Genomic DNA, 10,869 nt, shown 5'->3' on the forward strand with positions numbered 1-10,869 from the left:
AGTGAAGTAAATAGTTTGACCAGCTTGGTCCAAACTATTCAAACTTCACTATCAGCTAGAGATCAGCTTTAAACAAGAACATAACTGTACTAACCATATAACAACTGCCAAGAAAATGCTAACAGGGTACAATATTTGCTTAAAAAATGTAACTGTGGATACAAAAATATTTTTGTAAAAACACAAAATTGATTTGAAAATTCACACTGTAGAAAGGAAATGGCTGCATTGTAAGCAGCTAAATCATTTTGAACCCCACCCTTCCTTAAACCATTAGCCCATGAACATCTAACTTTAGAGCCCTGTGAATTTATCAGCAATTACAAATATTCATAGCTCTGTATTACACCCTGAAAATGGCAAATAAGGTGACCAGCAGCAGAGGGGAAGGGCTGTGTATATAAAAATATACCACGTTGGGCCTGGCTGCTAAAGCATTTTCTTTAAACAAACTGTGGCATAAGGAATGTTAGACATAAAAAACCGAGGATATGTACAAAGTCTTCAAGTAAAAAAATCAAATATATGCACAAATTTCTAAGATACCTACTTGTGTGGTCGCAGTAATAGACAGAACAAATGTTGGGACAGTGGAACAGCTCAGGTTCAGGAGACGCCCCTGTGACAATTTAAAGGAGACACTTTGAGATTGCTATTAATTTACAAAATAAATTACATTTAAACTACCAAATTAGTCCGGCACCTTAAAATGCATGTGGTAGTTTTTCAAGCAAGCAACCATAATATTGAAAGTGCATATTACAAAAAAATAAATAAGTGGGAGCAGTGTTTCCACAGAGTACACCACAAAAAAAGTGGCATGGCTAACGGTTGACCCTTGCAAGGATCCTGTGGCATGGAGGTCGCTATACCAGCAGACTAGCTGTCCCAATGTAATCTGTAAGTGTCCTGCTCTATTCCTCTGTGTATCAGGAGCACTGTAGGCCTTTAGAAAACAGCAGTTATAATAAAAATTGTACCAGTTTATATCTTGTTCATAGTGGGGGGGAAACGGCGACAGTGCCTTTACTACATTAGTAAACACCTTCAAGGTTGTTTGTACTTGCAATATTTGTTGGGGGGGGGGGGGGATTGCAGAAATGTTTATTTTGGAGAGTTTTAAGTCAACTTAATTCACAAATAGAAGAAAAAACTGGTTAGAAAATGTTAATAATCAACTGGCTCCATGCTACTTATGATTAAATTACACTGGCTTCACCACAGAGAAATATCTCCTCATCCCATTCGGTTTTCCACACCAAAAACTAGAATCCAGATAGCAACTGTTAATTTATTTTCATATTAAAATAGAGATGAAGCACACTTGGATTATTTACATAGGTATTCTATTTCTCTAATTCAGGAGCACATGTGTAAACACGGCAATTCACAATGAGCAAAGGATAAAAAAAAGACAAACAAAAAAGAAAAACAAAAAACACAGCAACCAGAGATTAAATTTTAGTGAAAGATATAGGTCTTTCAATGCAAATCGACTTCTCCTCTAAAAGTCAATCTTTGGCTCTTCCCTTGTTTCCAAACTCACCACATTGAAGGATCAACAGGAAGGTTTAACAGGTAGATGGAGAGGGGACAAGGTCTTTTACAGGCAATGTTGTGATTATCATAAAATTTAGTTGTTAATATCTCTTGATCAACTGATTGTTTGGTACGTGATTTTGACTAGGGAAAGTTTGCATTTCCATACCAAGTTGATCTCTAAAGGAATATATTAGCAGCAAATTTATACTTCATACCTCTGCCAAAAGAACAATCCTTTTGCCATCAGGCCAGATAACATGATCAACCTGAGACCTAACTCGCTCCCACGTCAACTCCGGAGTGCGCAGGCTTGCCTAGGGAAAATAAAAAAGTTTAAAAATCACATGTACTGCAGATTACCCAGTAAACCGAGATTAGGAAGAATATAAATGCCCAATTCCCAAAAAATTGGGAAGTTGTGTAAAATCTACATTTAAAAACAGAATGAAATTATTTGAAAATCTCAAACCCATATTTTATTCACAATAGGAAAAAGAAAATCTAACATGTTTAAACTGAGAAAATTTACCATTTTAAGAAAAAAGGTAATTTTGAAATTGATGAATTAATATGCTATTCTAAAACCTGGATATATCTTTCAGCATGAATGGTGTCTTTTCAGATGTCAAAGCTGCCCAATCCATCCGCACTAATGCTCTCCCATACCATAAGAGATGCAAGTTTTTAAACTGAAAGCTGATAAGCTGGAAGGTCCCTGTCCTCTTATCCAGATAATGCGGTGCCCATGGTTGCAAAAAAGAACGTCACATTTCTATTCGTCTGACCACAGAACAGATTTCCACTTTGCAACAGGCAATTTTAAATGCACTTTAGCCCAGAGAAGACCGTGGCGCTTCTGGGTCATGTTCAGATATGGATTCTTTGCATGGTAGAGCTTTACCTTTTTTGAAGACACCATGAACTGTGTTCACTGTGATGTCCATCACAGAATCATGCCGGTTTTAATGCAGTTCGATCTGAGAACCTAAAGATCATGAGCATCCCATATTGCTTTTCAGGTTTGTCCCTTACACATATTTCTCCAGATTCTCTGAATCTTGATATTATGTACTGCAGACGATATGTTTAACCCCTTTACACCGGCCACACACAAACGTGTGGCCTCCCGGTGTCTGGGCCTAGATGCCGAGCGGCCGCACATTTGCGTTCAGGTAAGAAAAAACATATGTGCTGAGAACGCGTGCCCTGCACGCTCCCAGCACACGTCCGGTACTCATGGAAAGGTCCCGGAAATGTCACGGTCTGCTCTTTCGATTGGGACCTTTCCCGATCATGTGACCGCCGTGACGACGCATCACATGATCCCGATCCCTAAACCTCGCCCCGCCTTCTGAAACTCTTAAAGGGCCGGGAAGCGACGGTGGGAATGGGTTAATGTTTTTGCAATTTTACAATTTTTAAATTCTGAAATTGTTCAACAATTTTTAGATGCAGCTTTTCACAGGTTGGTGAACCTCTGCCCATCTTACCCTCTGAGACACCCAAAATGCACCTTTGCCTGTGTAGACAAAAATCTTTGCACCAGCCCTGCCTGTAGAGTGCATTACGGGAATTACGGGGACAAGAACAGGGCCAAATTGGCTCACAGAAATGAATGTCTAGTACGGCTTCTCTAATATAATGATGATTCCTACTTACCACATCTATTTCAGTGTTGGAATGTCCCATATTGCAGACAATGCAGCCATTCTTCATACGATCTAGGTGCTCTCTGGTCACCACATTCTTGTTGCCTGAACATGTTACAGACTATTATAATATGAACATTCTGTCATAGGCTAAATACTAGAAAGTACTTCTGAAAACATTCTGAGCATATCAATTTGCTTCCACAGTCACATGGAAAAGTGCTAGCTTAAACCATCTATATCTAAAACTAAACTTGGAATCTGTTTTAAATGAATGAAAGGTATGAATATAACACTGTAGCTGCAAAGAAGCACCCCCTGGTGCTGTCTTTGTCTCAGAATTGCCACTGAAGCTCCGGAACCAAAGGTTCGATGAAACAATAGACTTACACAGAGTTGGCATCACTATAGAGCTAGACTGTGAAACAGAACCTTGACCTGGCCATAGAGATTAAAAAAAAAAAAAAAAATGGGAGCAGGGTAGGGGATTTTCTTCCCATGGCCAAAATGCTATTTTCTTGGGTGGGTTTTACAAAAAGGAACATTGGGGTGATGGCAAGGGCTTTAAACATTAGAAGTGACAGATGATGCCTTCTATACAGCTGCAGTGTGGTCACAAGTTTGCTTTATAGAATATTTTAACCACTTCCAGTCCAGGCCAATCCTGTCATTCCTCTTCTACATGTAAATAAATAAAAAAAAAAAGCCTAGAAAATAAAATGGTGGATGTTGTGTATTTTGTATGTCACAAGGTATTGGAGCAGCGTTTTTTTATACTCAAATTTCTTGGATAAAATATACTTCGAATTGCATAGAAACACAATACAATACTCAATTGTAGATAAAATATATATAAAAAATGTTACTCTGGGTCCCAAACATGCAATGCTTTAAAATTGCATATGCTTGTGGAACAGCGCCAAAAACTTCAGTACCTAAAAATCTCCATAGGCAATGCTTTAAAAACATTTTTAGTTTAGAGTTACACAGGAAGTCTGGGGCTAGAATTATTACTCTCACTCTCACAGCAATACCGCACATGTGGTGCAATTTACATATGCGCGTGGGATCGACGCATGCATTCTCATTTACATTTGAGCACGCAGGAACAGGGGTGCTTTAAACATTTAATTTTATTACTTTAAATGTTTCTCTTTTTTACACCAACTTTAATTTTTTTTTTTTTTTTTTTAAATTGCTCACTTATATAATCTCGTTTACTGCTATCACAAGGGATGAACATTATCCCTTGTGATAGCATGGGCTGAGACAGATCCTATTTTTGTACAGACCTGGAGTCTGTCTCCTCTGGTTTCCAAAGCATCGGATCAAACAGATTGGTTTGATCCTGATCCAATGCTTTTACAATCCACTAATGGCTTGTTTACATGAGAAAAATCCTTGTCGCTTCCAGTTTGAAGGCACACAGTGGGAGGAATGTGTCTCAGGAACCCGATGCTGCTGATCGCATCCTTGCCAGGCACTCCGATCACTCAGGAGAGCATGGTGAAAGTGGCAGCGGGAGGGGTGAGGACTCCTTCCATCACCTGTAAAAGTAATCCAGTGGCTCTTTAGCCACTTGGATTCATTTTACTTTGTTGGGTATGCGTTTTATCATTGGTGCTCAACCTATTGCTCTCCAGCTGATGCGGAACTACAAGCCACAACATGCTACTGCCTTTGGGAGTCATGCTTGTAATTGTCAGCCTTGCAATGCCTCATAGGATTTGTAGTTCCACAAAAGCTGGATGGTCACAGGTTGAATGCCCATGCTTTAAATACAACAAATATTTTAATTTGTTACTCAGGACTCAATGTTTAGTAGACTTACAATAAATAAATCTGTTATAAGCAAACAAATGTTAAAACTCTTCCTAATGTGTTAATGCTTTCCATTTTTACCACTGAAATAGGAACTAATCAATATATAAACTTTTTAAACTGGCCCCGTTTAAAAAGTTTGAGGACCCCTGGTCTAAACTATGGAGCAAAAGAACTGCAAGAAAACTATTTGAGAAAGCTAGAAACATTCACACAGTAACATTGTGTTAAGCTTTAGGCTTGGTTCACACTGCTACGACTTGGGATCCAACTTGAGACCCACGACATGTGAAATCACGTTAGTATCAACGAGAACCGTCTTAATTAGCACTACTGAAGTGGCTCCGACTTTAGAAAAGGTTCCTGTACTACTTCAAGGTGACTTCTGACTTGTGCCTACAGACGTTAATAGAAGTCGCCTCCAAGTCAGATCCTTATCTATATTGATGTGAATGGATCCGACATTACAGGAAGGCATTCCCTGAAAGTCGCATCAAAGTAACACAAAAATTAATGTTGAATGGTTAAACAGATTTCAGTAAAGATTTTACCTGTGCAAGTGATGACAATGTCCACCTGTCTGATGACCTCATTCAGCTTCACAAGCCTGAAGCCATCCATACTAGGAAATACAACATAAAACGTTTGAACAGCTATGCTCATGTTAAATGACAGACATACGTAATCTACTGTATGATGACCCCCATAATGATCCTCAAAACAAGGACAGACACACACTGCTTACCAGGCTTGAAGAGCACAGATGGGATCAATTTCTGTCACATAGACAATGGAGCCCATGGCCTTAAGGGCTGCACAACATCCCTTACCCACCTAAAGGACAAAATATCACAAGGTAACCAAAATAAGTGAAATTATTAGGCTATTGGTCAACACACTACATCCTAAATCAGACTGTTGTATCTGTATGTACGCTCTGTTCATAAACTCAGCTTATTAAAACAGAGTAAATGCCATGTGACTTTTTTTACGCACTTACCTCGCCATAGCCACACACCACCACCTGCTTCCCTCCAAACATCATGTCTGTTGTCCGTTTAAGACTGCAAAAATAAATTCAATAAATACGTTTTTCTTCATATTATTCATACAGAAGGAAGGCTACATATACTTTTCACGGATATTTGGGCCATAAAATGATTAAATGGTCACTAAAGCACATGAAAGCAGAATACGGCATTGAAACAAGTACAATGCATAAATCAAACCCATCACACAATGTTGTCAGCTTTGCAAGCCTTTATATGCATCTCAGCTGCACTAGATTTTTAACCAATTTGAGATTATCTTAGTCCGCCATATCATCGACCACCACTTTAAGGCTTCATGTACACGAGCAGATTCCTAAACTCGAGCATTGTTTTTTTGCCAAAGCTCCTAAACTCAACTCCATAAAGTCTACGTGTCCACATACACATAGGCTTTTAGCAGTGTTTAGGAGCTGCCACGCTTAGGTGCGGTTAAACGTTCCTCTCCTGAACGCGGAAGAATCATGTTCAGGATAGGAACGTTTTGACTGCCGACCGCGGGAAAACACAAAAACGCAGAAAAATCGCGGTACCGCGGTTGCCATGTTTTCCCGCAGCCGGCGGTCAGGGTAGGCTCGTGTACATGGAGCCTAAATCAAATGGCTATCCAAAAACAAGGGTGACAATATTGCCTCCCGAATGTACGTCAGCTGCTTCTGTACTGCTCTCTGGAAAGAGATCCATTATGGATTGCTTTTCAGAGACTACTGAAAAAGTGTAAACCAGGCCTTATTATTTACTGCCATGTAGAGTCCAGTAAAGATTGTGATGTCGCTGGTGGGGGAACCAGCAAACACAAATGCTCTTGTGCTTGGGGATGGACTCGATGCAGGATACAACCACATTAAGAATGTCCTGGAACATGCACACCTTGCTGCCCTCAAAATAGACCGGGGAAATCCAAATATACTGAATGAGGAAAGAACAAACAATGGGCGCACAGGCGTAGTGCATTACCATAAAAAATGTTTAATAAGAAATAAAGTAGATGTTGTACTCACAAATGACAAAGTCAAGGCACATCATAAAAGAACAGCTGGGTCAACACCGCACTGAGTTACAGTCCGCAATAGGGAGTGTAGACATCCAATAGGCTGACACGTTTCGAGGACTTGCCTCTTCCTCAGAGACCAGATGCAAGTCCTTCGAATGTCAGCCTATTGGATGTCTATACTCCCTATTGCGGACGGTTACTCAGTGCGGTGTTGACCCAGCTGTTCTTTTATGATGTGCCTTGACTTAATTGTCGTTTGTGAGTACAACAACTACTTTATTTCTTATTAAACATTTTTTATGGTAATGCACTAGGCCTGTGCGCCCATTGTTTGTTCTTTCCTCATTCAGTATCGCTGGTGGGGGGATTTGTCTTGGTAGGTGAGGGGGCCACATGAGATACACTGTACAAAGGTGTTAACCAAAGAATGGTAGGCTAGCAGTGTGTGGAATAAGATCACAAGGGCTGAAATTATCAGGAGTTTCCCAGTCTCCAGAAAAAATATCTCCAAGTAAGGCATGTACTGGAAAGGTTTTTGGGCTTCTCTGGGATAGTACTAGTCTAGGAATAGACTAGTGTGATAATTGTGCGCACAGATATGGACGCGAACAACCATTTTGCTAAGATCCACCATCTTATATCATACTCTGCAAATATTCTCTCTCCCTCCAGCCCCCTCCCCTTGCAAGGAATGTGGTCTGTGTGTGCTGAGTTCAGGAGTGCACAGGGCACTGCTGGATACGCTTCATGGTTGTAAACCCAATTAGCTGGTTCCATGATGTCTGTCTCTTGCCTTGGTCTGGTCGTAAAGCTATAAATCAGTCTGTCACTGGACATGAAAAGCATTCCAGAATGGCAGTAAAACATACATCCCACTTGAAACCACTTTTTCATACAAATTCATAAATCCCGACAGGAACAAGGTACAATAAAACAAAGCATATATTCAGATAGGTCAGTTTAATACGAGTCACCTGACACCTTACCCCCTATGTGGCACCTACACGAGAGTAGAAAGCAAAAGGTCTTTAACTGGAACGGTAAGATATGTCATATTTGATGTGTGGATGTTCAGGATATCATTCTGCATATTAATCTGCCAGTAACTAGGATGCTACATGTACCTATAGAAGGTTATTGACCATGGTATAAACGTGGGAGGGATTTGATCATAGCCTGAGTCCCCGCCTAATCACCCCTCCCCGAATGAGGCCACTGGTTTTCTGCTTTAAGGAGACATCCTGCTGGGTTCCTAGAAAAAAGGCTGTCATGCCTGGAGAGATGATGAAGAGATTCTCCCTTTTAACATCAAGAACCATCTTTGGGAGAAAAGGCAACCCTTTTTTTCAAGACACTTGAACTCTGCTTAAACCAATGACCTCTGCAGGTATCCTACCTTCTTAAACTTTTTTCTGTTATCTCTCTTTTGTGTTATTGCTCTCTCTCTCATATATATATATATATATATATATATATATATATATATATATATATATATATATATATATATATATATATATATTTGTTACATCTTTTCTTTAAATTTTTTTATTGCACCATTTTGACATTTTTAGTAATAAATCCTATTTCCTGAAAAGTGTTGAACTGTTTCTAAAGCTCTTTAATGCAAACTAAGATTCCCTGTCTCTGAAGAATGCTAGTGTGTTTTAAAACCTCTGGATACATCTGTCTGTGGTGACAGTGTGTATACAGACGCTTATTCAAACATCATAGTGTTACTGCTAAGAGTTGGGAGTTTCCTCCTTCTCTGTAAAAAGGTGGGGGTGACAGTGTGAAGGGTTAATTGCGTAATTAACCTGACCCAGTAACAATAGCTCTCAGGCTGCTGGTACCTAGATTGTGGTCCAGCGAGCTGGAAAATATTTGCGCAGGGTGCAGCTGAGTGGCATTGTTATGCAAGTGGCAGCGCGGTTTTAGATTGGCTAGTCCTTCGGTCACAAGTTGGTGAGAAGGGCTGGGGTCTGACACCGCTCCCATCACAACTAGTAATGGAACACCTAGAAGCTACAGGCTGATCTTCCATTTGTAAGGTGGTACTTCATCCGTTATGGTTTCTTTAAGCCTTGAAGATATGGCAGTTGCCTGAGACTTCATTAAAGTCTCAGCAGCAGAATGCTCAGAGGATGCTACAGCTGAAGGTATGTCAAGGCAACAATTGTGGAGGGGAAGCGCAGCTGTGTGCGGGGCTGCTCCCACCTGGTCACAACTTATTCACAGTACTGTGAATGAATAAACTACATGTACCTTCGGCTGTTACGACTGACGGTTTGCAGTTGTTGATGAACTATGAGGGTGCTGGTGAGCGTTCTCATAGTTCATGGATTCTTCCTGTTATTCAGTAACTATCTGCCCATATGAGAGGTACGAGCAGAAAACTGTCTGCAGGAGGATGGCATTGCGCCCGCAGTCTGCTAATCGCAGGTGCAATGCTTTACAGGCTCCATTGTTCAAATAAATGCACCATTTTTGTACCTGCAGAAAAGAATGTGTATTTATTATTACTTTATATAAAAGGTGAACTTATCCTTTAAATGTTCAGCGTATTAACCCTTTTCATGAAAACAATAAGGATAACAGTGGAGCTTCTATATTTATTAGAACGCTTTGGTGCCGTTATTACCACACAGCCTACTCATAAAGGAGTCTTCAGAGATAGGATTACACCAGAGGCTGTGTTCATGGCTCTAGACCTGTAAAGTGCAGTACAGCTAATGGTACACAAAGTGACACAAGAGCCCAGTGCCCATAGGTTATGTCCCAGGCAGGCCCTGCTATCTTCCAGTTCAGCCTTGCCTGGGTATGGCTTTCAAAGCTACTGCTACAGATAAAGTCTTGATTGAAGCAAAAAATAATGAAATGGCTAATAAAACAGTGAAGCTTTTCTCAGTAGAGGAAAAACATCCATCCTCCTAGGACACTAGACATGCTTTGATAGGGAAGGTTTATTCCAGGTTGGTCACTTGGAAAGTGCTTTTGCTGTCAGCAGCATCCTAGATAAATGACCATTTAGAATCGATCTGAAGAGATGTCCATCAAAGATAATGGGGAAAAAATGCTTCAAATGCAAGAATTCTGTCATCCAGTACCCTAACCAGTTGTCAAGTGTGGTTATTGAGAGATCTCTTAAAAATGAAACCTGACCAGCTAGTCTGACAGATTTGACAAGTAACAGTAACAAGGATGATGTGTTTGCAAATTATATAATGAAGTCACCTGATAAGCACTTTTCTGCTGCCCTATAGTAGAAGTACTACTACAGGGTGGCAGGGCTGTGCAAAATCATGCATAAATATGTAATTTGAATCTCTGGGTAGGGGGCGCGCACGTTGCCCTACCCGTGCCGCTATTGGCAGCTAGGGATGTTAATCCCCGGGTCTTGGCTGGCACTCGGCGATAATCGGGTAAAGCTAGGTCTCTCTCCTGTCAGCAAGGACATACTGCTTTGTATTTCTCTGCACAGCTGAGAAATACAATGCAGCATGTCTCCATACCAAAACACAACACTAAAACACAACACAATGTAAAACACACACGGCACACAGTTAACCCTTTGATCGCCCCAGATGTTAACCCCTACCTGCCCAGTGTCATTAGTACACAGTGCTTTTTATTAGCACTGATCAGCGTCACTGGGGATGTAAGTGGAAGTTAGTCAGTTCCCACCCAGTGTCAGAATACCCGCCGCAGTCACTGATTGCCATTACTACTATAAGAAAAATAAACATTCCAGTATATATACACCGCCATTTTTAGACGCTATAACTTTCACGTAAACCAATTTACACGTATTGGT

The 10,869-nt window shown here is 40.4% G+C and overlaps 1 protein-coding gene across 10 annotated transcripts in view; it reads right to left on the reverse strand.

Annotated features, from left to right (window-relative positions):
* The window catches only part of AHCYL2 (adenosylhomocysteinase like 2), a 168,215-nt gene that overhangs the window by 14,109 nt on the left and 143,237 nt on the right, over window positions 1-10,869 (reverse strand). For all 10 annotated transcript variants that reach the window (XM_089676928.1, XM_089676929.1, XM_089676927.1 and 7 more), the window contains 6 exons: window positions 6,013-6,076; window positions 5,758-5,846; window positions 5,564-5,634; window positions 3,202-3,296; window positions 1,758-1,856; window positions 551-619 (listed from right to left, as the gene is read on the reverse strand). In XM_089676928.1, coding sequence (XP_089533054.1) covers window positions 551-619; window positions 1,758-1,856; window positions 3,202-3,296; window positions 5,564-5,634; window positions 5,758-5,846; window positions 6,013-6,076 — 487 coding nt within the window. The remainder of the gene's footprint in view (window positions 1-550; window positions 620-1,757; window positions 1,857-3,201; window positions 3,297-5,563; window positions 5,635-5,757; window positions 5,847-6,012; window positions 6,077-10,869) is intronic.

Source organism: Staurois parvus, unplaced genomic scaffold (assembly GCF_062004578.1).
Source record: "Staurois parvus isolate SC_StPar_1 unplaced genomic scaffold, SC_StPar_1.0 ptg000175l, whole genome shotgun sequence".
Classification (NCBI taxonomy): domain Eukaryota; kingdom Metazoa; phylum Chordata; class Amphibia; order Anura; family Ranidae; genus Staurois; species Staurois parvus.